The sequence below is a fragment of the Montipora foliosa genome, chromosome 3 (genome assembly GCF_036669935.1).
Source record: "Montipora foliosa isolate CH-2021 chromosome 3, ASM3666993v2, whole genome shotgun sequence".
Classification (NCBI taxonomy): Eukaryota; Metazoa; Cnidaria; class Anthozoa; order Scleractinia; family Acroporidae; genus Montipora; species Montipora foliosa.
In genome coordinates this window covers 63,627,214-63,640,605 of record NC_090871.1, presented here as the reverse complement: position 1 = coordinate 63,640,605, position 13,392 = coordinate 63,627,214, and the positions used below count along the sequence as shown (strand labels likewise).

Below are 13,392 nucleotides of genomic sequence, written 5' to 3'. Positions count from 1 at the left end.
ACGTTCTCAGCTCAGGAAATGTGGGCAATGGAGCGAGCTTTTAGGCGAAGTCCATATTTGAGGGGCGAAGATGAAACGGACCTGGTTCAAAAGCTTGAGATTCCCGCCAAAAGTCTGAGGGTGAGCTAACTAACTTAGCTACTATTTATGAAAGGAGTATTATGAGCGAATTGTAAACTGGAGCAGAAGATTTATGTGAGTGGCCAAAATAATTTCTTTGAGTGTAGTTTCTCCACACACAATTGAAGAACGCAGTAGCCGTACTTTAAGTGTACTTCTAACTTAAGCTACGCTCGGTAGCCATTTTTATAATCAGTTTTCAGTTTTAGTCTACAGTCTACAATAATCAAGTGAAGCTATGATCTTCGCAGTTATGAACGCAGTTTTTACAATTGGGTAGAGAAGCCTGAAAAATTCAGGACTTCAACGGGGTCCTGAATTTTTCTTGCTTTTCTACCCAATTGTAAAAATTGCTTTCATAACTGCGAAGATCATAGCTTCACTTGATTTCATATCCGCAGTTCATATATGATTCATTTCATATACAATTTCATCAGTCTACAATAAGCTGGCGCAAGGTAATCACACTGGAGAGATTGCGCTCAGTCCTTGCATTGACCCGAGTCTCTGCAATCGCCTGAGCTGACCTCAATTTCGCTTTCGCTTCGCTTAGTTTTAAAGTTTAAAGGAATTTGAGGTTATCGATCTATATGATTCAGCGTTACAGAAACAAATAGCGTATTTACCAATACTTTTTTATTCTTTTAGTTTTGGTTCCAAAACCGCCGAGCCAAATCCAAAAGAGAGAGAAGGGATAAACCAGGTGTTTGTCAGATTAGCTTGTCAAGGCGGTTAGAGTGTCCCGCGGGTTTGCGCCTCCCAAGTGAAGCCGAAATTGACCCGAAAGGTCAGCCTCGATTTCATGCACCGATCGTCGAAGACCTCTATCACCCTTTTATCGTATCAAACCAGTTTCGACGAACGGTAACAGACCCAAATGATCAGCCGCACGCCAAGCTGCAGTTAGAGACTGGAAACTGCGATCCAAGCAAGTCAAATCAGCTGAGGATCCATTCTTTCGGGTTACCCATGTTTCACCCCGATCAGCTCAAGTATAGAAAAGAAGACAAGTCACCAAGAAAAAGGCGGTACAGCCGTAATTTAAAGAGATTTCAGCCGTATTTAATGTAACAATTCGTGTTACTGTTAATGTAACAACTCGTTTCTTCATTTCAGTTGTAACATTAGTTTGTTGTGAAAGACTAGATTGTCTAAAAACAGAGATTTCAGAGGCTGCTAGTAATACTTAGCGTTGATAGGAACAAACCTTTTAAATTCGCTTGATAACCGAAGAGCGTTAAATCGAATTACGAAGAAATAAAGAAATTAAAAGAGAGCTTCTTGAACTTTGTGATAACTGATGTGAATAAATCCTTTCATTTTAATTAAAATCTTGATCGCTGGAAACAAAAATCTCTTATCTCTTTTGGTCTATTACCCACACCACAAATATTCAACAACTATTCACCGAAGTGAACGAGTCGTGGTGGACTGGGACTATTGACGCATGCGTTGTATTTTTAAATATTGGACGCCATTATTGTTTTGGTTCATGCGTCATCCATGTGTCAATATTTGTGTCGTCCATGTAAACGCGGTATGAAATTGACAACTCGTACCAGAATGAAACTCGTACCGGTATCATGTAAACACCCCCTTACTAACCGAGCTAGCTCGAGCCGTACTGCATGGGGAATATTGGCCCTCGGTCGTTTTTGTACGGACCCTGCCACGACCTCGGGCCAATATTCCCCAGTACGGCCCTCGCGCTCGGTTAGTAAGAAGTTATTAATACCTTAGGCAATTCAGTTTCATATTACATTATCTTTTTATTTACATCTAAAAGAATTCTAGGAATTGTGGGGTTTCATTAAAAGCCTCAAGTTTGCCTTCGAGATAAGAAAAACTGCATGCAATATCCTGCAGTTCGCAATATAGCATCAATTAGGTCGTTGCCTCGATTTGTCGAATTTTGTCTCTTAATTGTTTTTTGTTTTCGTTCAACTTTGTCAATAATTTTTCCTCTTTAAATTAAGGTCTCTGGTTGTGAGCCCATCAGATCGCAAAAGTCATGCAGTGATAGAATACTGAGACAACTCCCGAAATATATATAGATATTAAGAAGAAAATGATTGTGTTATTATTCCAAATCTCCTAGAAACAAGACAGTTATGTTTATATAGTTACCTTATGGGTCCGTTATAATGAATGAAATCGAAAGAATCTATCTTATTCTTATCTTTAAATGCTTGTGACTTCGTCAGCCATCGAATTTTAGTGTCAATAATCTAATTTAATTAAAGTGATTAATTATTTTAAAATGTATCTTGCTATACTTGTATTTTGTAAAATTATCACGTTTTGTGATTGTAACAGTGCCGGATACGCCATCATACTACCTGCCCCGATTAGCTTTGCTATTTACAGGTTTTCTGTCTCTGTAAATCATGATCATTTTGGTTAAATAAGTTTTAAAGATTATTGTTCTTGTTCTTTGTTGCTGCTTTTCGTTTCTCTTTCTGTCATTCTCTCTATTTTTTCGGTTTTCATGGCAGAACTGCACCAGTGCTAGCTATCCTCAGACGAAATCGCCTCTCAGCGAGACTAATAGATGACTTACATTTTTCTCTTGAATAAAGTTCCTGCCTGCCAATCATCAGAGACGTAGGGTCCCTTATGTTCCATGCGTCCTTTTTGGCGGGAATTGAGCGTGATGGCTCTGATGCACGGCGCATGGTTTTCCGCCACACTTCTTGTCGGTAGATGGGCGGAAGTTGCCGAGAGCGAAAGGAAATTTCCGGCGTGCTAATGTCATCGTCTTCATGAACACGAAGAGGGAAAACCTTCAAAATTTCTTCGAAGGCGTTGACTTCCGAAGCCTCCTCACTGCAACAAATAATGTCGTGTTCAATTTTATCAAAATCGGAACTGGGGGATCTGCAACCATTGTGTACATCACCAGGAAGCGATTTTCCCGAACGCGGAATCCAGCTTTGAGAGGTAGAATCCCGCCGAAAATCCCGCGGGAAAGCCAAGCCTTTCTCGTCAGGTTTGAAAGGGACGAGCCTTGAAACGGGAACACATAAGGAAACTCTCGATTTTCTTAACTCCTCTTGTTTCCTAACGCTCTCTTCGAGGACTTCTTTGGGCTTTTTTCGCGGTTTTTGTGGAACTTGTTTTTCTTCTATCGAAGCGTCATCAGTTGGGTTTTCATTGTTGATGGCCGGTGGTGAATCGTCGATGTTGAAATTCCGTTCCTTGACTTCTTTAATGGCATCGTCGTAAAGTTTCTGCATCCATTTCTCGCTCCGAGAAACTTTTTTCAGTTTTCGTTTTCTACCCATTTCTGAAATTTCCTGGGCCTCAACTGTTAGATAATATCATTTGTACACCGACCAGTTTTAAATAATGTCCTTTGAGCTACATTATTATAAATAATTGATCAAATTTTCTCTCAAATAAATATGACCCTTATATATTATTTACAATTGAAAAGATATACTTTTCACGTACAGTTTCAGCTAGCCTGTGTCTTTAAAATGACATGAAATCGAGAACGTTCGTCAAAACAAGCGTCATGTTTTTCGTTATTCCTGCTATTTTTCACAGTAATTATTAAACAACAAAAGGCGGGAGGTATTTTGTCTTTGCAGGCAGGTGTCGTTGCATTTTTTCCAATATTAGTTAACACGTGCTGCGCATGTTTGTTCTTCATCGATCCATTCAACACAGACATCCTTGACGTCATTTGCAGTTTTGCATTTTTCTATTTACGGCAATAGTTATAGCAAAAAGCTCCCGGATAGCAGCATGATAAAATGGAAAATGCTTTTCAAAATAATTAACGTGCTGCGATTGCTGTAGAAAATTTGTGTGTGGTCTGTCTTGAATTGTGAAAAACAATTGTCTTTAATCTGCACAATGTATAAATAGTACAGGCAGCTTCCCGTTAATTTGTTTGGAAGAACAAAGAAAGGTGTTCCTGTGCGTATTAAGAATGAGCAAATTTATCGACAAATTTGCGTGAACCGCTATTTTAGTACATGCCTGTTGACGGTCAAAAATAGATTCGAATAGATCGAATTGGGAAGCAAAATAATTCGCTAAACCAACCTACTAACAAGTTTCATGACGACTACGTTGTGGCGGTATCCCGGCAAGCGATGAACTTTCGCTAAAACAATTTTTCCCGGTTTTTACAAGTTTAGAATGATATAAAATGGTCCTTTTTAAATTATCGCTTGGTGTATTGGTGTATACACTTTTTTAGTAGTTTTAACCTCTACGTTTATTTTTTGTGCAATGTTTGTGAATCGACTTTTCATTGTACGCAATCGTCTTTTAAAAATACTAAGCACCCAAGTCCTGATGTTTCCCGAGACAGGATTCCAGGGAAAACAAAACTAACTAGTTTCCCGAGGGACCATATATTAAGTGCTTTGTTATACATTTTGCATTTTCAAATTGATATTTCCTTCAATAATCGGAGCAAAACATCCGGCGCGAGCAACAACTACGGCTTCAGTTGTATTTCGGTCGGGATACATTTAAATTTGATCAGGGGCACGTGACCAAGAATCAACCAACCACAGTGCTGGTTTTGTTAAGTGAAAGTCGAGGAATATAACAATGCGAGTTATTCGTGAGCCAGTTCCCGCATTTTAATCCACCACTGACCAAGGTCCTATGAGAACATATTTTAGTCTTGTCTCTTCGCAACTCTTTTTGTGTGGCGAATGCGTCAGAAGGAAAAACATACCAGTGGGCGTGATGAATGGTAGGAAATTAAAGTCATGAAAAATTCAACGTTATTGTCTACACGTTTTTCGTTTCCTACTCATTTTAAGCCGCAGTCAAACAGTACTTGATAGCCGTCGACAGTTTGAGCTGACCTTTTTTACCCCTGTCTAAAATAAACTACCCTTCTCACGGGAAAACTGAATTTTATTTGATAAAAGTTGACGATAGTGTGGCTGAGTTACGTAACAGCGCTTTCGCGCCGCTTTTATGTAAAACTGTCAAAACAAACTTTTGAAATCGACTGTCATGCAGGTGGTCACTGAAAACAAATATTTCAACGACTATCATGAAAAATCTGACCATGTTGTGATGTATATGATAACTGCATTAACCAGAATCTTGAATATTCTTTAATTTTCTCCATCTTGCTCACTGATTGTACGATAGGGGCAAAGTATCCTTAACTGGACACGAACGGTTTTTGAGTAAAAGTAGAGACAGCAGCGATAAATTTATTGCTGCGGACACACGATATCATCAAAGTGTTAAATTTGGTTATTTTACCAGCGTTACTGTTTTGCAGTGTACGGCAAATAAGTGTACAAAAATGTGTACTGCACGCGTGGCACGAGAGCATTTTTCCTCTATAAAACAATAATAATTTTCTTTTGTGGCGTCCGCGTCGTTGCCGTAGCCGTCGTGGTTTTTATAAACTCTCTATTAACGTCTTTGTTAGGAACAAACGTCATAAACGACACAAAAAAGCCAGGTGTTACAGTAATGAGTTTAAAAAATCGTGCTGCGGCTTGTATTTTAGTTCACGAAATTATCGTTTAAGTTAACATGACAACAGCCATAGTCCATCTTGGCGTTTCCTTTCTCCGTTAAATGATACTTCGTCATCATTGCGCTACGTGAAAAAGATAAAATAGTCACAAAATAGGAGAAATCGTGTAAACGTTTTTCAAGCTTTTACGACAAGCAGGAGCCAGTACGGTTTGCCGTCTCATGTAATGGCAATGAAAAATCTCTCTGTGTAATATAACAAAAGTAAAGCGCGCGCCTTTCTGATTTGTCAATGTTCCATTTACTATTTGCCCATGGGTGAATGGTTATGGCGAAAACACTGACACGTGCGCCGAGAAAAAAAATTACAGTTTTTCTTCCTCAAACTTCAATAATGACCGACCAGTGTACTGCCCAAAATGCTGAAATTTCATCGCAGCTTTACGAAAAAAAAAAAGATTTAGGAATTTTTTTCATAAAAAAAGACGTAGAATTCTGTCATGTCATTTAATTAACCCGTTACAGGGTATTTTGCCTGCCCGAGCCACTTGCAAAGTGCTTTGCAAGCCTAATTAAGGGATAGTCAGCTTGACCAGCTGGTGAGCGAGAGGCATTAAAGAAGACAAAGAATGTCACAAGGTGTTTTGGTTATGATAAAACAAATAGTAAACGATTCAGTGCCTGTGTACTATCGAGTTTACAGTTTGCTGAGCATTCAAGAAGCTACAGTCCGCTCGGGTGTCGCTTCGCTTTCGCTTCGAGATGCATTGCGAGAAAATAGGTATTTGAAATACTAATTAAACGCAATTACTACGACTGAAATAAATAATCCAAGGTTGCACCAGTTTCTTCCGCCATCTTGGAAAAGACCTCGACTTCGACTGCGCCTGCATTTGAATTGCTTTGGGGTTGTTACGTGTGTCGGTGGCTGTTTGCATTCGGGTTTCAAATCTGAATCAAATTTTTCGACAAAAACTGAGGAAATGATCCCAACGGACATAAAATACAAAGTGGCAACCATTCATGATCAGTAAATCAAGGGAGGTCTTTCAAAAGCCTCCTTCTCGTTTACCAATTCAGGGAATAGCCGGGAAGCCCTTTGTCAACATTGGGTGTCGGGGATGGGTTGTTTCCATACGGTCTCGCCAAAATGCCCCGTAAGTTTTTTTTTTTCAACGATTGTGGCCAGGGAAAGGAGGGCTTTTTCTATAACCGTATATTATTAGTACTATGACAGCAGCATATTCACGTATTCCATGTGTTGCAAAGTACTTACGCACAGTTCAGTACATCATTTAAAATGCAACTAGTTGAAACCTCACGTAAAAAAAACACTGCATTCTTTGTTAAGCTGCTCTTAGGTTTGTAGATTACGAAAATTAATTTTGTGAAGTTCCTGTCTGCTAAGGAACACCGCGGCGGAGAACTACAAAGAAAAAGATATATTAACGGAACTACTGAAAATAAACAATCCTGGATAGGTTGACAATTTTTTAACTAGCTTTGACGGGAAAATAAATGACTTGTTAAGCGCAGGAAAGCCGGAGATAACATTGCAATTAAGTTGGAGTAATTAAATTTTTAGCATTGAAGTATTAAGCCTAAGATCGTCGAAGTCTATTTATAGACTGAAGATATGCTTTTAGCAATAAATTTTTCGTTCTTGACTGTGTATAGTTAGGTTTGTGATTTAAATATATTAAGAAAAAGAAACGTTTAAAAGCCATATCAGCAAACGGGGAGTGTCTTAAAACCGTTCAGTGCACTTACAGCCTTATTGACTTTAACTGAATAAAAACCGTTTAAATCTACTTGCATCTTAAAAACTAGACACCGACCAACGCCAGAAGCTTCACTCTCAAAACTGAGAAAAATCTATAATGGTAACTTATTAGTCCACAAGTAAACATTGGGCTCTGCTTGTTAGGCTGGCTAAAAATATTTTCTTTTTCAACCCTTTTGTTTTCGAAAAGATTTAGGAAAACTAAACAAGGGTATATTAACGTCCCCTGCAAATGCTCAATATTTCATTGTTATAAGAAATAGAAGAGTATAGACGATTATTTCTTCAATGCCACTGAAAGATACAGACGAGATCTCCTTTCCTATCATTTCACATGTGGATCCAATTTGGCCGCGGGAGAAGCGAAATGAAAAAATGGAAACAAGAAAATCTTCGTATTGGCAACTCATTCGTAAAAACATGATTGTTATGCGATTTCTTCGAAGCATACATCCTGAAATGACAGTTGATTTCTTTTTAGACGAGACTGATAAAGAGCAGAGTGGAAGTAACATTTCAGCATTGAAGAGAAATTTTCTCGAGGAGCAAAGAAAAAAATACGAGCGTGTTCGTGAAATTCAAATGGAAGCATATCGTAGAAGAGAAAATCAGAAAACCGTTTGGGAAAAGTTTCGAGAGCATGAATGTGCCAATGAATGGAGAAGGGCGACAGAGAGTAAGATTCAGAATAGGAAGAGAGATTCAGGATATTTAACATGCGAGTATAGAAGAATATCACATGCAAATCGAGCTACCACGAGGCTCAGTTCCCCACATCTACTCGATGTTCAATTTCTTGAAAACACAAAAGAGGATACAAAGCAAAACAATGATCGACGGCAAAGCAAACACAAGGCCCGGAGCTTCATAGATCTTAACGAAGAATATTGTTTCAAAGGACAAACTTGCTTGCCAGAAATACATCATAAGAAAAGCGAAGACGTACAGCGACTCGCAAGTAATGATCCCCGATTTCAGCGCCTTTTAGACTCACTAATACCTCCTGAAGATAAAGGAGAGAAATACTCTAGAGCTAGTTCAAGTAAGAGTTGCAAAAAGGCTGGCACTGCGAAAAGGGAACCAGTTCTAACAGCGAGACCTAAGACGAAGACGGTCAGCAAGAGAAAAGAGACAAAATCATGATACCATAAAATTACGGAAGGAACCAAGTTTACTCGGCTCCTGGGTGAACTTTGACGCATTCACTCAATTTGTCGTGTTTTTTTTTAAATAATTGCATGCCATGTTGTCCGAGCAAAGGTATAACTTTTATTTCATCAAACTGTCCAAACTACGTGAAAAAGAAACGCGTTTTCACGAAGTCACTTTGGTGAAAGGGCCTTAAATATTTCTGTACAATAGTTTTTTTTAATTATTAGTACAATTTGACATCACAACGTATCGAGATGTGCACTCTTTCCGATTGTCTTCCCCTCTGACTCCTCTTAATCTGGAGGGGAGACCCTGGCGACTAGATAGGCCCAGTTAAAGGAGATCGGACGCCAAGGAAGAAAGACGACCACAGAAATCATAGTAGATCCATTCTCGTTCCCAGAGCCCATCACCTTAGCCGGCGGGGCCTTTGTGCGAGAAAACGAAGGGCTCTGGAGACATAGGATTTACATCCCAGGTTCTAGGACTCCGGAGTTCTATAATAGTACTAAATGTGGCGGAGTCAGAAGCATTACATTCGAGGAGTCTCTTTGTGAAGCTTTAAGTGGCCTCAACTTATAGAATGTGTCCCTTCAAGTCGAACAGAAAGTGCAATAAGTAATATGGTAGTTAAAACAAAGACACTGATCATTTTACAGGCCAGCCACGCCACATCGGCTATTTTCACTTCCGATTCAAAACTTTATTGTTCGCAAGCTAACCAATGAAGATACTTGAATTTTCTCTTCGTTTTCTCGTGCGAAGGCCCCGTGCCGACTATGAGGAACGATGGAATGAATGAACGAGAATGTAGTAGACCCCGTTGATCTACCAAACACATTTTGGGTCATTGGCCAATTTATGTAGATGCAGCGATGAGAAAATTTTTGCAATAAAAACACTAAAAAAGCCAGTAAGGGCAATCTGTTAGTAATATTTTATGAGGTTTTGTTTCATTGTTTTGTAACTGTTAATCGCCATCTTGGATACCAAGGGTGGTAGTGCGCTAGCGATTTCAAGCAAACCTCTTTGTTCGTCACAGTGTTATTACACCAATTTGTCCCTCGTTACGTAACTGAAAGCGCGGATCTACTTTTCCTCTAATTATACTCTTCATGTAGATCTTACAGACTCCTTAATTACGGAAACATCGGCTCTTATTAGCAAACGAAATAAAACGAATTTGGTTGCTGAAAAGTAATCAAAATGTCGTATCTTCCTCCTAGCTCGACAATTCCGTGTGTTGTGGCATTCAAGAGGCAATATTTAATTCATTAACTTTGCTTTAAAACATCTGTATCAAAGGAAAATACAACGTCGATATATTCCAAGGGGATTATTGAACAAAAGACCAACGATTAGTCCAGATTGATGACGTCATTTCTTGCACGTCGGACTGGTGTATAAATGACCGTACAGCTTATTTGTAAGGTCAGATACCAGCCAGTTATGGTAGTACAGTTGAATTACTGAATCTTAGTTATTGGTCGTTAAAGATGGCAGAGTATTTAAATTCAAAGCCCCTTGTGTATGTAACACCAATATGGCGGAGAAAAAAACGGATAAAATCGTTTAAACAAGCGGCGTTAATAGTTCTCGAGTTTGTTCGTCTCAGTGCTGATGCCAAACAAAAGAGACTCCAAGTGGAGATTATGGTGCAGAAAATGAGAAAACTGAAAGACGAAGATGAAAGTAAAGCGGAGCGATTGAGGAAGGTGCAAAGTTTAGCCAAACTAAAAAAAGCTGATTATGAAAATAATGAACTTGAGGAAAGTAAGCAGCAGTACTTGAAGATGTACAAGGAAAAGTGTCGCTATTTTGCGTTGGTAGAGAAAATGGACAAATACAGTGAAACTAGATGGAAAAAACAGAGTGAAAACGGCGCAGTTAGTCGCTTTGAAACGTTTAAACATCAATTTGGCTTGGAAAACAAAAGGCAAGGGAGTCCAGCTTCGGTAATGAAGCTCAAAGCCACCGAAGAAAAAAAGGGCAGCCAATCAACAGATACAAGAAATCTACTTGAAGAATGTGTTGTGGGTCGATCTGAAAAGGCGAATAAGAAGATTGTTGTTAATCTGGGAAAGGGGCAAAATTGGAGAGAGCATAAAATTTCAGCTACGCCAGCAAAGGGCACTGGAAGCGAACTCCAAGTCTCTGTGCGAGACGTAACACGTGATTCAAGATTTCAAAGCCTCTTACGCTCATTAACACCTATTGGACCACAACAGTTTTATGCTATCAAAGGAGTGCGTGATCCAGCATCTACGATGACCGCTAAGTCCCTGACAAATCATTATGGAGTTGTAGAAACCTAAAATTGGTTTAATAAGGAAATGTAATCGTGCCGCAGGTTTCTCCCGTGCTAGGCATAACAACAGCGTGAATATTGACCAGTCTTTTTAGAGTTTTGACAATAATGAGAGCATGCAAGGGTTATTTGTTCATTTTCTTCCAGGTTCTCCACTTCAATCAACCGTTCGTACCAATACCGTTAAAGGTTATGCAGTCGGCCTTAGAGCGGTTTTCAATTGAGTGTTGAAAGTAATTAGCGAATTGCTTTGGTTTTGTATTACTCCACTCAGTGATTGGTTCAATGTTCTCGCGCCACTTTTTCAACCAATCAGAAGTGAAACCAAAACCAATCGTAGCTCGCGCGTGCACATTTCCCTGCGTTTTGTGTGGGCTAAGTGTAATTACTTCGAGTTGGGATTGGTTTACCGGATTGTCACCGTCCTTTTGATTGGCCAAAGTAATTACTTTGGTTTTGGTTTTACGACACTCAATTGAAACTTGCTCTATCACGTAAAAAAAAAGCAATGTTGTGGTACCATATGAAACATCAATTATTGCTAAACAAGATGCAGTTATTTTTTGTGACGTAACAAGTTACCATGACAACAGGAAAGCATTGCAAAAACACCCTACATTTTGGCTTTAGTTCCTCTTATCTGAAAAACGAACTCGGTGACCCCAATTTTTTATTGCACTGAAGTGATCAGCAGGTCAAGATGAAACTCTCCGCAAAGTTTAAAAAAATTCTGTGGAGCGGATTCAGAGTTACCTCAAACGCGCTCTATTGTACAACGTAGACAAAATGGAATAATAGCGAAATACTTAAGATGGCGTTAAGTTATATTTTGAAGCGACAACAAGATCACTCAAAGAAGCGAACAAAGAAAACTAATGGAATTTTAGGAAAACGCAGTTTGAGCGAGTATTACTCGAGTCCATCATCGTTTAATCACCATCCGAGGACAAACAAGCCTTTTATCGTCTTTTATATCCTGTCACAAGACTCGAACAGATGAACAGATCTAGAATTGTTTCGGTAGCGAGCGTTCTAAGAAGTCCTCAATTTGTTTCAAGCTGAGAAACCTAAAATAAAATGTTTTAATAAACTGCTAATCTTTTGGACAATTATCCTTTTCCCTGATCATTATTTTAAACACTAAACGACATGTTTCGTTGACACAAATGTCTTTAAAGCAAATTGCATCAGATCTGTTGTTGGCATTTCGATCAGTTTCCAGCATCCTCGTTCTATCCAAGCTCAGCGAGGTGCGTAAAGGAATGAGTTGCTCAACCAGTCGAGTAAATCGTGGATCTTGTAGCGGATTCCTGTCATAAAGATACCTGCATCGACGGTCTTGAATTTTTGACTGGGATTCAGCATTGGCTTCTCTTGCCAGTATATTTTTACATTCATTTCCTTTTGGTTTTCCTCCTTGTTCCTGTTGCATTTTGTCCCTAGATGGGGGTTCCAAACTGGAATAAGCTTTACTAGATTCTTGACATGATTCCTCCTTTATGTAGTACTTATCTTCATTACTGCTGAAGTAAGCATTGTCTAAGCGTTGAAAATGTGATTTTGTTCGCTCAGAGGTGCGTGCCGAACCAAACCTGCCGACTAGGTTTTCATTCATTTCTCCTTTGCTGCCTTCGCTTTCATTTCCAAATGTTTCCTCCTTTTTTCCTCGTAGTTTTCCCATTATTTCTTTCTTCACAAATGCCAATTTGTTGGTTGTCGATTTCTAAATCATCACTCGAGTTATCATCTTTTCTATCCTTGAAAAAAACTCGTTGACAACTTCGCTTGAAATTGAACCCGTATCCATAGGAACAAACCTCAAATCCAGCGCTTTGTTGTGAAAATAAAATTTATAATTATTGGGTGAAAATTTATCTGGCAACGACGAAGAATATGATTTACTGACTAAAATTAGGTTAAACGGCAAAAAAAAACTACCTAAATCAGATCATTTCTCATGTGACCTGAATGTGGAATTAATAGTTTTGGGGTTAACCGACGCCTTTCATATATCGAACACTTTCTCGGTCTTTTACCAAATAATTATCTCTGTGGGAGACATTTTCCCCATCTTGAAGAACTATCGCTCGATTTTACTTTTTGCTTTACGGTGAAAAGATAAGATGATCAGGATTTTTCGTTAATAAAATTTAAGATTACTGTATTAGACAAGTCAGTGACGTACGGCGTGGACAACAGACTGAGTTCTTGCTTTAAAATTTTCGTTGTTTGGAAACAATGATGTCGCAACACAATCACAACGAAGCATTATTTTTTCCTCCGTATTTATGATACATCATTTAAGCACAGGTGAGGTTATTGGTCGATTATTTTGTGATGGTTCCATATGGTACATACATTACGTCACATATTTTGATGGATAACACTGAGTTTGCACCTCGCCTGCGCATTCACAAAATTCTTACCATTCAAAATATTATTATAATGTTAATAATAATAATAAATACAATTTATATAGCACTAAAACCTGGCCAAAGGCTCTAAGGCACTTTGTCGTATAAAAACCAAAGTCGTAGAAATAAAATGTTAAAAATATAGTATA

General features: G+C 38.7%; 1 protein-coding gene across 1 annotated transcript; it reads right to left on the bottom strand.

Moving 5' to 3' along the window:
* Window positions 1-791: 791 nt before the first annotated feature.
* Window positions 792-3,641, bottom strand: LOC137995085 (uncharacterized). Its single transcript, XM_068840669.1, has one exon. The coding sequence runs from the start codon at window positions 3,402-3,404 to the stop codon at window positions 2,607-2,609; it is 798 nt and encodes a 265-aa protein (XP_068696770.1). The 5' UTR covers window positions 3,405-3,641; the 3' UTR covers window positions 792-2,606.
* Window positions 3,642-13,392: the final 9,751 nt, after the last annotated feature.

Coding starts and splice junctions, on each gene's coding strand:
- LOC137995085 (XM_068840669.1), bottom strand. CDS start 3,404: ATGGGTAGAAAACGAAAACTGAAAAAAGTTTCTCGGAGCGAGAAATGG.